The sequence below is a fragment of the Sminthopsis crassicaudata genome, chromosome 1 (assembly GCF_048593235.1).
Source record: "Sminthopsis crassicaudata isolate SCR6 chromosome 1, ASM4859323v1, whole genome shotgun sequence".
Lineage (NCBI taxonomy): Eukaryota > Metazoa > Chordata > Mammalia > Dasyuromorphia > Dasyuridae > Sminthopsis > Sminthopsis crassicaudata.
Genome location: NC_133617.1, coordinates 225,001,903 through 225,023,927, shown reverse-complemented (window position 1 = coordinate 225,023,927; position 22,025 = coordinate 225,001,903). Strand labels below are relative to the sequence as shown.

The 22,025-nt window shown below is 34.0% G+C and overlaps 1 protein-coding gene across 3 annotated transcripts in view; it reads right to left on the bottom strand.

The window, feature by feature from the left end:
- Positions 1 to 22,025, bottom strand: part of LAMA1 (laminin subunit alpha 1) — a 188,870-nt gene that overhangs the window by 36,263 nt on the left and 130,582 nt on the right. For 2 of the 3 annotated variants that reach the window (XM_074275272.1, XM_074275290.1), the window contains 8 exons: positions 21,152 to 21,263; positions 18,337 to 18,456; positions 14,456 to 14,638; positions 14,014 to 14,168; positions 12,493 to 12,636; positions 11,552 to 11,685; positions 10,554 to 10,704; positions 8,569 to 8,693 (listed from right to left, as the gene is read on the bottom strand). In XM_074275272.1, coding sequence (XP_074131373.1) covers positions 8,569 to 8,693; positions 10,554 to 10,704; positions 11,552 to 11,685; positions 12,493 to 12,636; positions 14,014 to 14,168; positions 14,456 to 14,638; positions 18,337 to 18,456; positions 21,152 to 21,263 — 1,124 coding nt within the window. The remainder of the gene's footprint in view (positions 1 to 8,568; positions 8,694 to 10,553; positions 10,705 to 11,551; positions 11,686 to 12,492; positions 12,637 to 14,013; positions 14,169 to 14,455; positions 14,639 to 18,336; positions 18,457 to 21,151; positions 21,264 to 22,025) is intronic. The other variant, XM_074275281.1, reaches the window with a different exon arrangement.

Here is a 22,025-nt window from a genome sequence, read left to right as displayed (position 1 = left end):
CACTAGTTTGAATAAAAATGTGCTTTTTAAAGTAACTAGAAATTATCTATAAGTGATAGATGTTGGAAAATTATTGCATTGTGTTAAAGTCACTTATGTCAAATGATTTCAAAGATTTGGGAACTCTCTCCACCAATGCAAATTACACAGACATACACACAAAAAAACTACCTGTCTATAAACTGGCAGTTAAATCTCAGAGATTTGCCTACATCTCAGTCCCATGCTTTTTTATGATTTTCAGTATTCTTGCCTTCACACCTGCCATCCTTTATTATATACTGTGTACCTTAAACAGCCCTATTTCTTAGCCTATAAGAGAATATAAATGTTCATTTCAACCAATTTGATTTCTTCAATAAAAAGAAGTTGCAGAAGAGGCAGGACAAGACAAATGTATGTTAAATTTTAATTGTTAAACAAATAAACAAGTACTCACATAATTTTTAAAAAGCTATCTAGAATATACATTTAAAATTATTTACTGAAATGCTTTGAACTCGAGATTGTATTCATGTCATATATTTCATATGGAACCACTTTGTTAATTTAAAGTTACATTTTTGAGTATTCACACTGAACAACACTGACATTTAAAACAGAATCACTAGGGCATAAAGGTGAGCAGGTAACATCTATAATGTCGAAGGCTTGAATTCGAATCCTAATTCAGAGACTGTGTGCTCCCTTCTCTGCTATGATTACTGACCTTTCTGGTTTCCTTTAAGTCCCAACTAATATCCCACTTCCAACAGGAAATGTTCCCTGTCTTAATTTCAGTGCTTTCCCTTTTAAAAGTATTTTCTATTTATTCTACATGTAGCTTGCGTCCTACATATTTTTCTTTGTATGTTGTCTCCCTCATTAGATTGTAAGTTCCCAAAGGTCAGGGACTACTGTTTGCCTTTTTTTATATCCCCAGCACTTAGCACAGTGCCCAGCACATAGTATGTGCTTAATAAATGTTTATTGATTGATTGATCCTAAGTAACTTCGATGTTTTACTTTCCTCATCTGTCAAATGAGGAGTTTGGTCCTTTCTAACTCTAGATCTATAATCCTATGAAATATTGCCAGATTGTTTAGGTTTATGATTGTTTTTTAAAGATTTATGGAAACATCATGAATAAATGAGAATCTAGTGGAATACATACATATATATATATATGTAGGGATATGTATAGTTATGCAAAGGAATTACATCTATGTGCACATGTCTGTGCCTAAGATCTTCTAGAACTGGTCATGGGACCAATTTCTATTTGCTCAGGGAAATCACATCACAACTAGAGCACTAACCTTTATATTCTCGCTTCTCCTTGTATCCTACTGCAGGCTTTGTCTGGAATTTGTTATTTCAGCCTAAGACCAATATCCTCTCCCAATTCCCAGAATCCTAGCTCATCCCTAAGATGGTCCTGATGCTGACTATTTCGTCTGTCTCCTTTCAATGTATTTCAGCGAGAATATACACGGGCTGGCTGCCAATGTGCAGGCCTCAATGCTAATGCCTTGGGAATGAATTACTCCATCATTACACATGCAGACAGGTCCTGGACTCTGGTAATAGGCTTAATTTTGTTGAAAAAAAAAAGTTCTGGTTCTACTAATTAGTTAATGTCTTTACTCTTGTTTGGTCCCTTAATCCTTAATCCTCTATTATTTCAGTCTAGGAGAGAATGAGCTTTTCTAGTTTCCAGAGCCTTTCTTCTTCTTCAACTTCATAATGGATACTCAAGGATACTTAAAAAGATTTCCTAGATATATGTCTAATGATCTCAGTGAAGGCTAACATCTTTCTACATTCATTTAACTTCTATAAATTTTGCTCATGAGAGGATGACATATCTTTGTCTACATAAACTTGCAGCAAAATAAATACATGGTTGGTACACTTCTGTTATGTCTTATCCCATCTATTGCTACCCTTGATAAGCTTAGTATTATATATTCAGTGACATTTCTACTTTACATACTCATGGATTATTTGTACCCAATCCAAGGTACAGCATTCCAAGCTCATATTGGTCTGTTCAGTCACAATTAGGCACAGTTTCTTTCCCCCTATATAGTGTTGCTATTTTTGTTCTCTTTGAGAATGAAGGACAAGAACCAACTAACTATAGTTTTCAAAATGTTAAAAGCTATCTTTTAGCTTTTAAAAAACAGCTAAACTTACCTACAGCAGGGATTTAAACTTTTTTTTAAAATCTAAAGACCCCTTTAATAACCTGTTAAAGTCTATGAATACTTTTCTCTGATTAAAAAAAATCATGATGGAAGGAAATTTTTGAGTTAACAAAAATAAATTAGTATTTTTTCCTATCCAAGTATATGGACACTTTGAACCCAGGTTAAACCCCTGGCCTTAAATAGACTGACATATGATTCAACCTTAATTAATTCAAATTAAATAATTCAAAATCAGAACCATTTCTTAAGTGCTTACTGAAGGAGATACAAATGTGAGATGATAGTGTTCTAACATTGTTACTTGCAGGTGGATAAGACACAAAAATAGATAATCATACTTCAGTAAAGCTTCACTTCATCAGGATGACTGAGTACTAAAGTCTCTGACAGTAATTCTTCCATGAGCTAGTAGAAAGTCTTTATGAATTTTCATTCTACTCCAGTTCATTTTACAGATAAGAATACTGAGGCAAATAGAGTTAAGTGACTTGGCCAGTATCATATGGCCAATAAGTATCTGAGGACAGATCAGAACATACTGTTCTCAATATTCCATTTTACTCTCTTTATCGATACTGGAACAGATTCTGGAACAGATATCTCCCTATCATAAGAACTTTCTACCTCTTGACACTGCATTATATTATTCTTTATAAAAGTTTGCATTTATCTGTCTATATACAAGTTCTCTCTCAATAGAATGTAAGTTCCTTGAGGGCAGGGACTAATTTTGGGGGGGTTTTGCTATTGTGCACATATTACACATAGAATCTTGTAGATAAAAGGCACAGAATAAATGCCTCCTGAAGTAAATTAGATTGAATTAAGTCTGTTGGATTCGAGATCTCATTCTTTAATAGCACCTGTAGTATTAATAAAATAACAGGCAGAGAATGTTCTTTCAGTAGAACAAACTTTTGAACAGCTTCACTTTTGCTTCTGTGTGTCCAATTTCTTGCATCGAATAAGCACTTTGTTAATGTCTACTGAATTGAATTGAATGTTCATTTACTTAGACAAGGGAGAAAATTAGAGAAATGTTTAGCCATGACCTTAAAAGTCTTGAAACAACAAAACAATAATAGAAGCCAAATGAGAGATCAATATATTGATAAATGGCAGGGCATGAAAAACACATGATTGTATTTAGATTGCAGTGTAAAAGGAAAAGAAAACCAATCAAAACCACATATTGATCCAAATCAATACCAAATCACTTGGGAGCTAGGAGGAAAAAAAGATCTGATGTAACATGAAGTCAATTGTCTTGTAACAATGATACCTTGATTCTAACTTTTTATCCAATAACAACCTAAGCCAATTATAAATATCAGATTTAGATGAAAAATACTCCATGAATTTAACGGTATAAACCGAAGTGGGCTTTAAATTTCCACAATATTAAAATAACAGAAATGAATAGTCAAAAAAGTCTTATAACAGCTCAATTGTATGAAAAGCTTTGTTTGCTTTATCAAGGTGTATCTGGTTTGTTTAATTACAAGAACATAAAATCATAGATTTAAAAATAGAAGAAAACGTTCAAAGTGATCTAGTACAACTCTAGCACTTTACAGAAGAAAGAAGCAAGACCAAGGGAGATTAAGTAACTTATTCACTGTCACATGGGTACTAAGTGCCAGAGACAAGATTTGAACCCAGATTCTCAAACTCTGGACTTACTTGCCACTGCACTATGCTATCTTAGGAAGCCAGGGATACTGGGATCTGGTAAAGATTATAGGATTCCTAACTTTGGAATTTCCATTCCCAATTGCAGGTGATAGGTAATCTCAATCAACTTCCCAGAAAACAAAAGATTAAGACAGAAAAAAAAACAAACAAACATGGACTACCCTAGTAAAGGAAGTCATTCTAAATGTTTTCCAATTTTAGAAATATCTTAGAAGTAGATGGTTGTACTACTTGTTTTCGTAAGGAAGTAATCTGGCCCCATTAGATTATCTGATTATCACAATCAATTAGCAGGTTTTAGATTATTATACTCATCTTTTCAAAAATTATATTAACTCTCTAGCCATTGTTCAAAAATTTTCTCCCTACTTTCTACTAATTAGAATTCAACCGTGGCACTTGGAACCTCCAAAATCTAATGTCATCCTGACTTCCCAAATAAGAGCATCAACGGTGATGGCAAAGTGCAGAAGTCTGAGGGATAGAAAATAGTCATTTCATTTTACATTATTCTCCTCCCCTCACTGAACACTCCAGTCAAAAATAACTATTCTTTCTCCCAAACACATTCTGTTTTCCCATCTCCATGTTTTTGCTCACATTGCTCTTCATGTCTTTCTCCCCCTGATTAAAATTACCACCCATCTTTTAAAGTTCAATGCCATCTCCTCCAAGAAGCCTTCAACAAATGCCCTTATCAGTACAATTTTCCCCTTTGGACCTTTCCAAGAACTTAATTTTATACTTCTTTTGTGGTCTTATCACATAGTACTGCATATTGAAGAAGGAAATGGCAAACCATTCCATTAGCTTTGCAAAAAAAAAAACACACATACAAATGGAGTCACAAAGAATTAGACACAACTGAAAACAAATGTACACTAAAAATGACATTATTCTAATTTCTTCATGTATCCCTCTATTCAACTCTTAAGTTCTTAAGTTTATTGAAAGCAAAGATTATGACAATTCAACAAAATTCAATTATAAAAGCACTAATGAAACCCCTAAGAACCCAAACTATCAGGGAGACAAATGTAGAAAAATGGCACCATCTTTGTTATCAAGAAACTTATTATTTAATAAGGAAGAGCTGACACATACACAAATAGTATGAGAAAAGTTGGAATGAATTAAGAGCAAAAAAGAAATGCAGACCAAATATTCTTGAAGAACTTGGCCACTTTCTCTTGAGGGAAGCTAGGAAGGCTTCATGAAGAAGATGGCAACTGAGGACTTGGAGGATAGCATAGTGTAATAGAATATAATCAAAGACTTTCAAGTCTTGACTCTCACACTTAACTGTTATATAACCAAAGACAAATCACTAATATAGCTAAACCTCTGTTTTCTCATCTGTAAAAATATGGGTTAAACTATATGACTTTTGAAGTTCCTAACAGTCTACATTTATGATTCTATAATTATAGAGTAATTTAATTTGGATGAAGAGAGAAAGAGCTGTAGGAGTATGCTAAAGCCAGTTTGAAAGGACTACAGAGTTAATTGTTAAATTTTAAATGTAGTATTGATACCTCCAAAATCAACAAACACTACAAATGAGGTTTTGATTCATTGTCTTGTTGATCAAAGAGACCTAAGAAAGTACTGAAGGAAAAATTAATAACATTGATTAAATTTAATTGTGCTGTGGGTAGTCTTCCTCCTTCCTTCTTCCCCTACCAGCTGGTTGTTATATATTTAACAGTACACTGTTAGACAAACATAAAACATATGATGGGAGCAGAATCAAGAATACTTAGCAACAGATTAGATAGGGGAAATGAAGGATAAGAAAGATTCCAAGATGTACCTGAAGTTAAGGGAAAAATTTGGGAGATTAAAGGTATAATGAACAATAATACTAAACTTTAAAGGAAGAATAAGTTTCACTTTTGAACATATTGAGTGTAAGTAGCCAGAAGGATACCCAGAATGATTAATAGATAACTAATGATATGACATTGGATGGTGGAGATAAATATTAAGATTTAGGAATCATCTGTAAGAAAGTAATGATTAAAATCAGAGGAGTGGGTTATAATCCCAAGAGTGAGAAAGTAGAAGGAGAACTAAAGAAAACTGAAGAAAGAGCCTGAAAGGAATAAGGGAAGGATGATGAATCAGCAAACAAGATTGAGAAGGGGGTTAGAAAGGTAGGAGTAGAAATGGAAAAGAAGGATTTTTTGAAGGGGAGAAAAAATGCAGAAAAATATGCAGCAGGTAGTTCAAGAAAGATAAGTTTGAAAAAAAATGGATTTTACAGTTAAGTTGTTAAGAGATCTTGGAGAACGGGACTTCAATAAAATGGTGAGGACAAATTATAAAGAGTTGATGACTGAATGGGTGAGGAAATAAAGACAATATATAGAGAAGACTCTTTGTAGGCTAGCAGCTAAAGGTACAAATGATAGTGTTAAGATGCCCAGTCTGTCTCAGATCACACATTCTCTTTCAAAAGGTACAAGGATCTCAAGTGCTCAGGATTCTCAAGTGTTTTTCTTCTTCAATATGGTCTCTGATATTTCATAATGGGAAGTAATGGCAACCAAGCCACAGTCCTGTGACCCTCATAGACTCCTGTATACATCCACATATGTACCGTACAGCATTGTTCTTTTTTTTTCCCCCCCGAGGCTGTGGTTAAGTGACTTGCCCAGGGTCACACAGCTAGGAAGCGTTAAGTGTCTGAGACCACATTTGAACTCGGTTCATCCTGAATTCAAGGCTGGTGCTCTATCCACTGCGCCACCTAGCTGCCCCTACAGCATTGTTCTTAAGTCTCCATATTCACACTTCACTCTGATCTCATGTCACACTCTGATGCTGAGCATCACACCCGCCTCTTTCAGAACAATATATATATATATATCCCAAATATATACTCAGTGTACTCACTATCTCACTCATTGACTTTCCAAATTTATTGTTAGTCACAGCATGCAGGATTGGATCCATCCACCCTAATACCACATACAACAATCCTTTACTTTCTTTCAGACACCTCTTAAATGTCTCTGTGGAATTATAGTAATTAGCCCTCCTTTGCAACCATCCCCACAATAGCAAAGAGCTGGGGAGAAAATATTCTTCTGAAAAGAACACCTGGGTCTGGCTTACTCTCTCAGCCCTTTAGCAACCTAATCGCTTCATAAATAAAAACAAAACAATTTGGGAATATAATCCACTCCCCTGATTCAAGTTATCACCTTCATGTAGGTGATTCCCAAATCTTAATATCCAGTTCCAACCTACATGAAGGTGATAACTTGAATCAGGGGAGTGGATTATATTCCAAAAGGTGAGAAGGTTCAATGTTTTGCTTAATTTGATTTTGTTTTAAAATGGAGAGAGGTTGAAGAAAATAAGCAGATTTGTGGGCATGGGGTAGGAATCAAGGGTTAGAGAGAGATGGCAGCTGAGTGAGTAAACTCTGGAAAATTTTGTACCCTCCTTGAGCAGGATATTCAGTGACCCAAGTAGAAGAAAAGAAGGTAGAGGGTGAAAGAAAGCAAAACGGGCTTCATAAGATATAGGATTTAGATTTGAAAGAGACCTTAAAGTTCAACTAGTCTAAGCCTCTCATTTTATAAATAAAAAAATAAAGGCTCAGAAAAGATAAGTTTCTTGCCCAACTATTAAATAATAGATCTGGAATTTGAAATAAAGTCCTCTGACTGAATCTGGTAGTCTTTCCATTATACTCTAGTGTCGTCGGATCAAGCAAATTTAGAAGGGAAGGAGTAATGAAGAATAAGCACAGCAGAGGATTAAAGGTAGAGAATAATGCTTTGTTGAAATGGCTAATAACAGAGTCAAGACCAAGGAAGGAAAATGAAGCTAGAACATAAGTGAGTGATTAAGAGATGAAGAAGGGTTTAACTCTGCATCTACTTCAGGACCTGGTTTAGACCTCTGTGCATGATAGGTTCTTAGTTAATATTGGTTGAATTTAATTAAGAAATAATACTGATACTTTGAGGAGTTAACTATAAACACAATCTCATAGCAAGAGAAATTTATATTATCTACAAGTATATTCAATATTTCAATTTTAAACAGTAATTGGGAAGGAGTGACCACATAAAAAGCCTGAACTAAATAAACTAAACTATAAATTACATAATACAAATACAACCATAATAGTGAATTGAAAAGTAAATAATGTTTATAAAAAAGACAAAATGCAATACTGTTTATTCAATGACTTTTTTCTGATTAATTATTATGTCTCTGAACTAGAGCATACATTCATGTTGAGTTCCATTAGGTTTTATAGAAATGAAATCCATTAAATGGGTGAAATTCTATGGATCACATTTCTTTAATGGTTGAAGACATTTTTACCATGGTGGCAAATTCTAGGAAATATGCCTTGTATGGTTAAAGGGAATAAGGTTTCTTTTGATGGAAAAGAGAAAGAGAAGTTTAATTAAGTAAACAGCCACAATTTAGACACAGACAATAGAAAAACTACTTAAATTCAATATCCCAAATATTTCTAAAAGATCATCAGTTTGAGACAAATTGTTTATCCACGACCTTGGAGAGGATTCCATATTAGAAGAAGTATACACCATTGAAATTTCAGGCCCAAACCAACATACATCAATCAATCAATCATATGTTATTGAATACTAAAATGACAAAATTGTACATGTTAAAGAGGGAAAACATTACCTTCCAAAACAGCCATTGCATTTGCCTTCCCTTTCAATATAATTCCAAAGACCAATGGATTTTCCATTCAAAGATGCCTCTCCCATGCATCCTTTAAAATGAGTAACTTTCACAGCAGGTGACTTCTAAATCAGAAAAAAAAAAAAAAAGATACAATATCTTGGTGAAGCAAAACAACATTAAATACCATCAATTTCTCCAGGTAATAAGTCAGTAACTCCAAAGAGTCTCAAACTCAATGCCTCTAAATTTAGAAGAGTTACAAAAAACATAAATAGCCAGAAGAGAAAAATGTGACTTATTTAACCTATGCTCTCCACTTGCTATATTTTCTTTAAAAATTCTATGCAAAGATTACAAAATAAGGTCAGCTTAGATCCATAACACTCCTAGTGTCATGAGAACCAGATTAAAATAGAAATGATAACTACATAACTTAGAGTTAAAAATACAATAACATATAGATAATATTACATTTTAGGATTAAATTACTATGTAGGCAGCATCAATCTCGATGTACAGTTTTTACTTGATACCACTAGGCACATAATTACCCCAGCCTATTTAAAGTAACTGATAAGATGCAAAATCCCAGCTAGCTACTTGTATTAGGTAAGAAAACAACTTAATTGTTCTTTGGGTATGAATAAATCTAAGTATCTCTTCTTGTTGTTTGTCCTTCTTTCTAGAAGAGGACCATAACATCCATCACATCTCACTAGGAGCATAATGACATCAATCCTATTTGAGTGAAAAAATTTGTATAATTCAAGGGAGCTACTTTAGAACCCAAAAAGCTGAATTTCTAAAAGCACAAAGGAGAGAACATTCTGGCTAATCCACTGAGGATTTTGTTGCAATCCTGAGAAGGGGAGTGGAGGTAAATCAGAGTCCGGGGTCTTGTCCTTAGCCTTGGTCTTAGTTTCCTCCTCTCCCTCCCTTTGTCAGAGGAGATTGCACTTCCCCTTTTTCCACTGGCATCCTGGCAACATTGATAACATCAGCATTAGGAGCCAAGAAGAGAAAACGTGGATTCAAGGCACCATAAAGACCCCAGCAGAAAATTTTCCTAAGAGAAATCTCTTGAAAACTCTGGCAAAAAGATTTCCAGAATCAGGGGTCCTTTGTTATATGTGCTCTAGCCTTGAGCATACTTTCTTTTGTATGTACCGTAGGTAATGGGATTTATCACAGATTTTTGTGAGGGACGTTTTGTAAAAACAGTTCAATATCTTTTTTTTCTAATATCTAATTAATTCTAGATGTCAGGGAACACTCTAGTAGAAGTTCATGAGTTAGAGAATGGAAATACAATAGAAAATAATAGAACCAATAGAAAACATACCTCCAAATTCTTAGGGAAGAGAAAGGAGTCACCTTTTATGTCAGTGTGGATGGGGGTTATAATGATCACATCAGAGCATGAGTTATATCAATATGTCTTCAATTTTTTTTTTTGGTGAGAAATATTTAAATTTCGAATAGAGTGAGGTGTGGAGTCAGGAAGTCCTGAGTTCAAAGTCAATCTCAGACATTTACTAGTATGTCCATGGAAAAGTATGCCTTTATTTCCTCATTTGCAAAATGGCAATTATAATAACTCCCTAGTAGTTAGGAAGACCAAGTGAGACACTATTTGAAAAATACTTCTTAGTACACTGTCTGGAATATAGTAGGTGCTTAATAAATACTCCCTAATGAATTCAAACATACTCCTGGATAGTTTTGATTCAAACCCCAAATCATCAGCTAAGGAAGAAGAGATCAGTATGAAAAAATGAAATTCTAAAACCACAAACTTTCTGCCCCAACTAGCAAAATACATCATGGGCTCCTACTCCACATGAAGACCATCAAACAATTTATTTCTTACCCTTGCTTACATATCTAAATTGGGCAAGAAAGACAAGAGATTCTTATTTATTCAGGAAATAATTCATTTGTAGGCAACGTTAGCATGTTATATAGAGCTTATAAAAGTTTACCTTTATCTGTCCTCCAAGTCCTCCAACAAACATTAATGTTGACTCATTTACATCCAGCACATTAGCTATCCCAGGGGATTTAGCAGTTTTGGTTAATGGCTTCTGGGTAGAGCTCATTTCCTTTATACTCAATGAGCCAGTGTTTCCAAATCTAATAATCACAAATAATTACATAATAAACACTTCATGAAGTTCAATTGAATTCAACTCAACAAATAATAAATAGCCACTCGGGTCATAGAGTTATTCAAGGTTCTGTGGGAAACCCAGTGCCCCCCTTCAAAGTTCTTACAATCTATGTGGAATGTGGGAAGAAAATTCAATAAGACATAAAAAGGAAACAAATAAACAGTAATACATAACAGTATGTGAGTAAGTAACAAAGTATGCATCATAGACATTACCTACATACCCTATGAATGATGAGAATAAAAATTCAGGAAAACCTGAATTCAGATCCAGCTTCAGATACTAGCTGAGCAAGTCATTTAACTTGTTTGTCTCATTTTGTTCATCTAAGCATAACGGGAATAAATAATAGGACCTATCACCAAGGATTACACTGGGGATCAAATAGAATAATAATTGTAAAGTACTTAGCATAGTATCTGACACATGGTTAAGAACTTTATAAATGTTAGTTTATTATTATTACCATGGGCTTAAGGTAACAGAGAAGACTCCAAAAAGGAGGTGGAACATGAGCTAGATTTTGAAAGATAGGTAAATGTTTGGTCTATAAAATTTTTTGAAGACAGAAAGTTATTCTTAGTAAATAAGGCAGATTGCATTTTGCTTTCTGTATTTTCTGCTTTATTTAGCAATCTGGATATCTCAACAATCCAAAATTCTAAAGATAACTGAAATAATGTATTCTTGATATAAAAAATCCTTGCTATCACATATCATAGAGAGAAAGAATTCAGTAACATATACACTTTTCTACTGACAAATTTGAAGCTCATTTTAGCATAATTACTTTGAAAACTCTCTATTACCTGGTTATATATATTCGGTGCCATTTATCATTATTTATTGGGAAGTCTGAAAATTCCAATCTTGCAGAACCAGAGCCTACATCCCAAAGGAAGGCTACCTTGCCATGCCGCATCTCAACAGCAAGAAAGTCAGACTAAGGGTGGAGAGATGGGGTAGAGAAGACATTAAAAATGAGTGAGTTTTGCATAATGATATGTTTTGTTCAACCAGTTCCATTTCAGAGCAAGTGTTCTTTAATTATTTCATATTTTAAAACCACATACACAATTATCTTCCTTAGTATTCACATGCCCATTTCACTAACAGCCACAGTAGCTCTTTACCTTGGAAGTCCACCTTCCTTTATCACTCTTCTATACACACACACACACACACACACACACACACACACACACACACAATTTTTGTTTCCTCACGGTCACTTGCAATCTGAAAATGGTTTTTCATGGATTCCTTTCCTTCCTTTTAAATCTAGGAAACCTCCATTGAATCTGACTCTTTATTATAGGAACAAAAAATAGTAAAAAGTATGAACATGGACCAAAGACATATTTTTAAAGTTAATTCCTAAAGTTATACTTCACTGTGATCCAATATGACACAAAAAAGATGATATATACTTTTTCAAGAGCATAATAAAAGCTTCATCCCTTCATAAAATTGCAGCGGTGGCAAGAATTCTCTTAATATAGCCAAAGTCTAAGTTAGAAATTAACTGCCCATTCAAAAGTGGCACATTTTTTCCCCAGAAGGCTGTAATGATACTTTTTGGCTAATGCCATTATTCTAGTAAAATGATATTTCTGTGGAGGCTTGATATTCTTGCTAATCTTACCAACCCCTTATTTCTGTCACCTACAAAAAAAATTGAGCTGACTCTACAGAAAAATAAGATCACAAGTCAATTCTTAATTTGTATTCCATAGCCCTGATTGCTTACGCTGGCGCTGCTACCCAGATAGAACAGGAGGTTATCAGGTTCACTGGTTTTAACATTTAACAGTAAGGTGTTGTAGTTGGTAGAAGATATCTGAGGTTGGTAGGCACGGATACAGTCTCGATCTGCAGATACAGCCACTTTAATCTGAAAAAAAATTAAAGGGCAAACATATTTCAGCTATTTAACACAAAATGCTCTCAAATAGCCAAAAGTAATAAAGAAGAAATATGACTTAATAATTGATTTTCACTAGAAGTCATGGGCAAATAAGTTTCCTCTCCTGACAATTAAATAATGCTATGACTTCCACAAAGTGTATAAGCAGGTTGCATTTAAAAAAATATAAGCAAGTTTAAAAATGGGAATTATATACTTGGATGTTAAAACACTTATCTAGGAAACATAATTATTTTTATTGAGTATTTAAGCATTTAAGATCAGGGCATCTAGACAATTATCTCATTAGTTAGGTTGTAAAAACTTTAAATGCCAAGATGAAAAAAAATTTAATCACAGAGTAAATCACAGAGTAATTATCAGAGGCAACATAATACAGTGGGTAGAAAACCAGTCTTTTACCTAAGATCAAATCCTGTTTAGTCTAACATATCCTGACTGTATGATCCTAGGCAAGTCTTTATTCAGTGAAAGTGCCTAACAGTCATTGATATTGCTACTTTGCCCATAAACCACTAATAGTAGATTTTCAGAAATACCACCATCTCATTGAAATATCAGTGCCACAGAACTATTATTAATTTCTTTTGTAACTATATACCAACCATCAAATGTTGCACTTTTTTTCCAAGATGGGTGGCATTTTTTCACCAAATGAGCTAGTGTACTAATGACGATAAAGATATTCTCATTCATAGATGTACTTGTGGGAGGAACAAGACATATCTGTGAATGACCTTCATTTGTGCCGTTATAAATTTTTAAAATGTTTCAGAATGCAGCCTTTATTGCTTATTATTAATCATGTCTGACTCTTTATGACTTTAACAAGAGTTTTTTGGGGGGAAGATACTGGAGTGGTTTGCCAATTCTTTCCCATTTCACAAATGAGGAAACTGAGGTAAACAAGATTAAGTGACTTGATCAGGGTCACACAGCTGATAAGTGTGTGAGGCCAGATTTTACCATGGGAAGATGAGCTTTACTGACTCAAGGCCAGAACTCTATCTCCACTGTGCCACCTATCTGCCTACTTGGAATATTATAAACCAGGATAAAGACAGGAATACAGCTACATAATATATGTGAAATGTGAAATAATGAAGTTGATAAATCATACTAATCCTCAAACTCACATTAATAGGTTATTGAATGAACTTTAAAAAAAAAGCAGGAATGAGTCTGCAATATAAGACTTTTGTGTATTATGCAACTTCTGTAACCTAGAGCACAAAAGCAGGAATTCAGAGGCATGAAAGCTGAAAGTCTTGAAATATCCTTAAAATGAAAAGGTTACAAGGAATTCTCTATAGCTGAAAGCTGTTTCTATATTTTTGTACTTACAGATGCTGCCTGCTTTCGGGCCTGACTGATCAACTCTTTAATTTCAGACAGATTTCTGTTCAAGTTCTCCTCAAGCATTTTCAAAGGCTTCAAACGATCAAATAAAAGATTGGCTTGTGTTTTCACTTCTTTTACTTTCCTTTCAACCAACACAGCTACGACAGAAAAGAAAGGAGTGGAAAGAAATTAATTGCTCATTACTGGGATTCACTAGACAAAATTCTGGATAACTCTCTCAACAGCCTGTAATAGATGTGTGAAAAATTCACATAGATCACACAGAATTAAAGAAAGTTTATTTTTAAAAGTTTGCAGTGGATGCATTCTTTGTTTCATTATGCAGACTCTTTTTGGATTGCAGACAGAACCATGATTTTTATGCTTGGCAACAGCAAAATTTTGCATTTGAACAAAGGTTTTCCGAAAGTGAAGCAAAACTTACTAGCCTGTGATGAGTCACTTAGAAGCTGATTGGTTTTTCTCAATGTTTCATTAACCCTGGACAATGCAGATGAAGTGTTAAGCAGCTTGTGACTTAAATCCACAATGTCATTGAAAGTGTTCATGCTGCTCTCATTAGCAGCTCGAGCCAGCTCTTTGGTCTTCAGTGCTGTCTCCCTGGTACCTAAAATTCAAACATACATGCACCCCCTCATGATCACACACTCTGAATGACACTGTTGCAAGAGAAGCAATTTTAATTTCATACATGATTACAGTACAGTAATAGTTCTTACAAATTATGGGAGACAAGACTGGAGCTTCTTTAAGGCTTTCTTTTGTAGAAAGTTTAGGGATTTAGAACATACTATGTTGCACTCTTTAGTAACAAATGTAATACTTTTAGTAAAAATATCACAGAACATGAATTTTCTTTATTAAAGGCAAATTATTAAGTGCCATTAACCACTGAAAATAAGATCAACTTCAATGATGGACAGAAATAACTACACCCAGAGAAGGAACACTGGGAAGTGAATGTAAATTGTTAGCACTACTGTCTATCTACCCAGGTTACTTATACCTTCGGAATCCAATACTTAATGTGCAACAAGAAAATGGTATTTACACACATATATTGTATCTGGGTTATATTGTAACACATGTAAAATGTATGGGATTGCCTGTCATCAAGGGGAGGGAGTAGAGAGAGGGAGGGGATAATTTGGAAAAATTAATACAAGGGATAATGTTATAAAAAAATTACTCATGCATATATACTGTGGAAAAAAATTCTAAATAAAATTAAAAAAAAAATAAGATCAACTATTTTTAATGGCTAAAGTCAAAAGAGCTGAGTTCAAATCAAGACTGTGACACTAGCTTTGTGGGCTAGTCACTTAATTTCTTTGTTTATATTAATCTAGTAGAAAAAAAAAGAGGCAAATTGTACCAATGTAAATTTGCCAAGAAAACCTCATATGGAATCATAAAGAATTGGGCATGACCGAACAACAAATTTTAATAAACTCTACTTTTTGTACTTCTTTTCTTTCCATTTCAACCTAGAGATAAGAAAGCCCTGAGTTCAAACACTGACACTTAATCTCTCATTATCCTCTGCAGCTCTCAAAAACTGTTATGAGTTGTAGAAGTTTCCAATCTATATTGGTAGAGGGAGTTTCCTTACTGGGAAGGTCCCCACAATCACAGATCATACTCATAATTATGACAGTTAGTATACTATAGAAGGTAAAGCAATATCCTTGAAGTCTGAAAAAACTGGGTTCAAATTCTAAATCTTATTCATACTAGCTATAAGACCCTGGGTAGATTGCTTCTCAGTACCCCAAGGAATTCTCTAAGGATCTAATTTAAAGATGCGTTGTTCATCTACATTAGTAGAGGTAACTTCTACTATGGAGTTCTCCATACTGAAGAATTTATGGGTCTGAACTTCCCTTGCCCCATTCCAAATATAAGAAGGTTCACAATTACATAGATCATCTTTCATAAGGTATTATGATCTAAAAAAAATCTATAAATGTCTATCAATCATCATCAAAATACAATAAGTGGCATTTATACAGCACATTCTAATTTTTTAAGCACCTCATTTGAGTTCCACAACAGTCCCTTTGGGGTATGGAACTATCAGCATTTGTTCAGTTTCATAATGGCTGACTTTGTGATCTCATTTGGTATTATTTTTGCAAAGATACTGAAGTAGTTTCCCACTTCCAGATAAGGAAACTGAGACAAACGGGGTTAAGGGACTTGTCCAAGATCATACAACTAGGAAGAATCTGAGATTTGAACTCATGAAGATGAGTCTTCTTGATCCCAAGCCTGGGACTATCCTTTGTACCATCTAGCTGCCATTATGAATATTGCTGATTAGGTGACTAAGTGATTTGCCCATGATCACAAGGCTATGAATGAAACCCACCTTTACATTTATTCTAACTTCAGTATCTTTTCTGCTATATCAGTCTAAGTCCACTATTTCAGTCTAAATCAATCACTTCATTTTGCTAAACAATAAACCAAGATTTGAATAGGTAGTGACTTAATCTATAATCACACAGCTAATAAGAAACAGAACTAGGATTCAAATTCAAGTCTGTCCTGATTTGAAATCCAACACTAATTTCATCACTTGGATATATAATTTATTGCCATATTTTCCACATTTTATTTTAACAGAGGTTTTTAGAGTTTCAGTTTACAAATTGAATTATATTATATTGCAAAGACACTATATTCCCACACATCACTGAGAATACTGATAACAGAAGAGAATAAGGAAGTATTAATCATCTTGGAGAAATCAAATTCAAACATAGCTTAGACAATCTTGACAGTGAATTAGCCAATTAAAATACCATTTTAAAATAGTCCTTTATCACTTTATTACCATTTTCTCCTTTTCAAAAACCCTATTGGACTGACAAGCCTCTGTGAATTTAAAGACTTGAGTTTTATAGAGTTTCAAACAGAACAGCATTTTATGTTTAAGGTAGGAGGCATCCAGTTAGATTAAATTGGGAAGAAAGGTTTGCATCCTAGTGGGAAAGGGAGATTGCTAAACAAGAGAGAAAGATAGGAGAAGATTCTGAATCACAGTTTAATCCAGTTGCCTTACATTTTTTAATGTTTTAAAGATTTTTAATTAATGTTACATTTCCAACCAACCAAGGCTAAATGTGACTGAAGAACATGAAAAGTCTACTTTAGAATGCTTTATTGCCTCAATAAAGGAGATCATAAAGCAGGAATTCTTGAAATTCACACATTTATGACAGACTTAACATTCTCATGCAAACCTCTGATGATTAAAAAAAAAAGAGCATCAGTTCTTTTTTTAATTTTCTGATAGTTTAACAAGTTTCTTATCCCTTGGGATACTTTCCTTTTCAAGTATAAAATGTAAGAATATATATACATATATATTCTTACACTTTATATACATATATATGTATATATATGTATATATGACAGCATGTTAAAAAAATCAATTCAACTAGTTTATTAAGCATCTATACTATGCATATTAGAAATAAGGTCCTTGAGGCAGTATTTGCAATTTGTATCCTCCAGGTTCAGCACAGTGCCAGATATATAAATAGCCCTTAGTGTTGATTGCTTGCTTAAACAAGATTCTATGCAAAGTTTTACAGAAACACACACACAAAAATCAAGAAAAATGAATGAAAATGCAATCTAACATTAAAGAGAATGGAATGGTAAATTTTGTTGTTAGAGAAAACCAGAGTGCCTTTCACTCAAGGTCCTACTTTGAAATTTCATCAAGGTATAGAAGTAGCTCTCTCTTTGAGCTCTCAAAGGCTATGCCATCAGATGCCATCATCATGTCTAGCACATTTCAATATGTTGAAGATCTATGGATGGATCTTTTAATTATAGACTCCATGTCTTCCATGTGAGGACCAGGTTGGCTAAACTGTGTCACTAGTTAAGTTTAATCTCCAGATAACATTTTTTTCCTGGGCCACAACAGCCCATTGATTATTTTCTAAAGTGTGTATGGGTTATTAGTAGATGGAGCATAGGTATGGATGCAATCAGGAATCCCTGAAGTTTTGAAATAAGTAAGAAAACTTCAAAGCTAAGCATTTTAAAGGTTATATAAAATCTATAAGTTCGTCTTTTGTATTTAATAGTACAGATTCTAGCATCACAGAAAATGAATGTCATCACTCCCAATTCAGATGCCTTTTACAGCAAGATACTAAATCAGTCTCCAGTCTCATTTATAACAAGGGTTCTTAATCAGTCTTCAGACAGGACTTTATTATGCTTTGTCGGTAATGGCTTTGCAATGAGGTTTTCATTAAATCAAGACAAATCCCTCTCACTTACCATCAGGCATTATCACTCCAAGCATCAGCAGTGAATCATTAAGTTGCTTAGTAAGTTTATGAGCATGCTCCTGAAATCTGTTTACCTTTTTTTTCAATTCACTCATTTTGGACATAACACCTATCAGGGCAACAAAAAGACATGTTTTTAAAATTATTTTTAAACTAAACTTTCATCCAAAAACAAATGTAAGTAAAAGCTTTACTTTGTTGTTCCAAGATCATTATAAGATGACTTCCCCTCTCCGCAATGCTTACATGTCCTACATTACTGGTTATGGAAATCTTCTTGGTCTAAGTGAGTCTCCTTAATCTAAGCCTCTGTCGCTTTGATGGCAGACTCCCCTCACTAGCAATACCTCTTAAAAGCTTCCTATGAAATTTAATCAGGGCTCAGTAGTGTGCAAGATAGATCATATGAGGGAGATATAACTCACTCAAATTTTTTCCAGATTCACCAGCATCCTTCCTGTCAAGAGAATGAGATGCTATGGGAAGCAGAGATAAAGAAGTTCCTTCTATTGTCACAATTCTAGGAGCAGCTGAGGATGATTATAAATCTTTGGGGGAATATTTGGACCCTAAGAAGTAAGCAGATATCTGATATAATGATAAAGCCTAGCCTGGGTGAAGAGAATGTTTAAGCATAGCAAGAGTGCTTACCATGTAATTATGGTGAAAAATATATCATTTGTCATGAAATCAAAGTGCAAGGTGGGAATGTTGGCTAGCACTTTGATTCACTTTTCCATATGTTATCATTAAGGAGTGTGTGTACACAGATGTGTCTCTATATATACATGCACATGTCTATATGTGTGTGCACATGAGAATGTATCACATTAAACATTTGTCTTAAGAATTTGTGGCTTAGCCTTTCATAAGTTCATGGACATGGAGCTAGAAAGAGGTCATTAAGTTCAACCACTTCATTTTACAGATGAAGAAACTAAAGAAAAGAGAGGTTAAGTCCAGTTTAGTACAAGAAGCTTTCCTGACTTGATTCCACGCTATGGGTATCAATATTCAGATTCAGCTGAGCTTGCTTCTGGTTCCCATACCTGTAGAAAAATCCCTTTGGGTCCAGGTAAAGGTATTACAAGGTAAATATACAATATCCTTAATCCAAATCTTATTGATATTTCTTCTCTAATTTCCAAAAAGCTTCATTTGGAGTTCTTCTTTCTGACCCATATAATCTGCCATCCACTCATAATTATGTTCAATTCTAGGATTTTTTCATCCCTCAGGCTAAAGAAAATAAGTCAAAATCTTACTGTTTCTTTACCAGAAATCCTTTTTTTTATTCCCTTGAAAAGTTTCTTAAATCCTTTCTACTTTTCCCCCTCGTTTATAACAGACTATCATATCTGGATTTTAAGGGGCTGCTATAACACTAAATCACTGCCGAAATGCATTATCTTCAGATGATAGCTCTGAATTAAACATAAACAGCCATGACATTTTGTATTTCACAGGCTATGAAATACTCTTCATTTTTATATAAACAGAGTATAGCTCCCCTTCATTTTCTCCTGGGGCTTATAGTCAATGCTTTCTTTATTTTTTCATGTGATGACACAAACAATTCTACATGTTTTGTCACTTTGAAAGAAAATAATTGCTATTTTCGTTGTGCTTTCATCCATTCATGGGAGAAGACAGCAGCTATGAGACTCTTTATGGAAAAAAAAGACTAGGAGACAGATTTGATCATGACTCATTGCATTGTTTCTGGGGAAAAATATTCTGATGGACTTAACATTTAAAGGACATGTTAAGGTGGCAAGTACATTCCAGGTCATTAGCACTGGTAAGCTTTTACTGATATATAATTTGTTTTCAAATGATCTTCAAACATATTATTTTCATTTGTTAGTTTTCTTAAGGAAATGATGAAATATATTAGCTTCCTAGAATGCATATAATATGTAATGCTGATACCTAGAGGGATCTGCTGCTCTGAGTAAAACTTCAAATATTGTGAAAAACAATAATAAAATTAGCATTATGCAATTGAAATAGGATGACCTGAGCACCTATTATGGATCTAGGTGAACATTGTGTTAGGTTCTATGGAAGATACAAAAGAAATAACTAGAAAAATACTAGAATATACAATTATAACTAGACTATACAATACTGAAGGTTAGTTTTCCCCTTCACAAAGGATTTTGTGATTGAAAAATAACCAGGGATAATCATTGAATGTGATCAAATTTATCTAATATTCATGAAGGAATATCCTTTAGAAGTAGAATTAATACTAATAAATACTTTGTCTTGGTTGATGTTTATAGAGTAGAAAGGAAAAGAAATAAGAAATAGGACCATAGTCAAAAGAGCAAGCAAAACAAAGTTCCTCCTTGATGGTAGTGTTGGGAGTCAATATTTATATCTATGAAATAATGAAAGAACAGTGAATGGCAATATACAATAAAGTACTAAACATGGATATGATCAAATGTGTAAAAGAATGACAGGTAATAAAGGCTCTAGGGGATCAGGATAGGAAGAACTCAGTGTTTGTTGTAATTATCAAGATGGATTACAATGACTGGAAAGAAAACTGTGACTGCATAGTTTAACAGATACATGGGCTGTGATTTAGTAAGTAGAATTTGCTTGATTTTGAACTGGATAAATGTGATGGAAAATGTTTATATTTTTCAATTAAATTTCGGAAATGGAAAAGAGTGTCCTTTAAAGTTTCAGAAAGTCATGGCCCCTCTCATCAGAAGGAGGAAAGGCAATAGCAGTTTTAAAATTTGTTCTTTTTTATAATGAACTGAACAAGATCGCTTTAAGTGACTGACCTTTAGTTTTTCCATCCAGATTGTTGGCCTCCTTTAGAAGTTTGGCACCATGCTGGAGAGCTACTTTCCCATTAGAAAGAAGGGGTTCCACTGACTGAAAACCAGAATCAAGCTAAACATGATCAATGCATGTGAGCACATTCCTTGCTGGAGAGAGTAATTATTTAATTAAAACATGTCTACTGTTTGAAAATACTTTCTCTGAAGCTTCCCCATGAGAAACAAAATATGATATTATCATCCCCAACTTAGAGTCAGGGAAACTGAGGCACAAAAAGATGAGATATATGGCACATTCAAGCTCATGTATTATGTGCCACGTTTTTATTCTAATCCAAATCAAGGTCTTGATAAGTACAAAAAAAATGGATCCCCTGACGTAGTCCCATTGTTTGAATTTGCACGGCATATTTTCATTGGGCTGAAACTGATGACAATATTTTACACAAATATAATTCTAAATAGTTAAATTTGAATAGATATGATCATTTTGAGATTCATTATTGTTGTCCGATTGTACCTATTTTTTACAACCCCATTTGTTAGTAAAGATACTGGAATTATTTGCCATTTCCTTCTCCTGCTAATTTTACAGATGAAGAAACTGAGATTAAATGATTTGCTCCATAGCTGAACTACATTTGAATTCAAGTTTCCTTGAATCTAGTCCCTGATCTCTCTATCCATCTTACTACCGACTCACATTAATCAGGACCTAACTATGCTTCATTATCAGTCTAGTTTGCTCCAATTGTAAGAATAGAAGGGGAGGGGGTATATTAAACATCACAAAGACAAATCAGTCATCAATAACAAAATCAGGCAATGCATAAAGGTATTTGAATGCTACCTGGAATAATAGTCACTTTGTAGA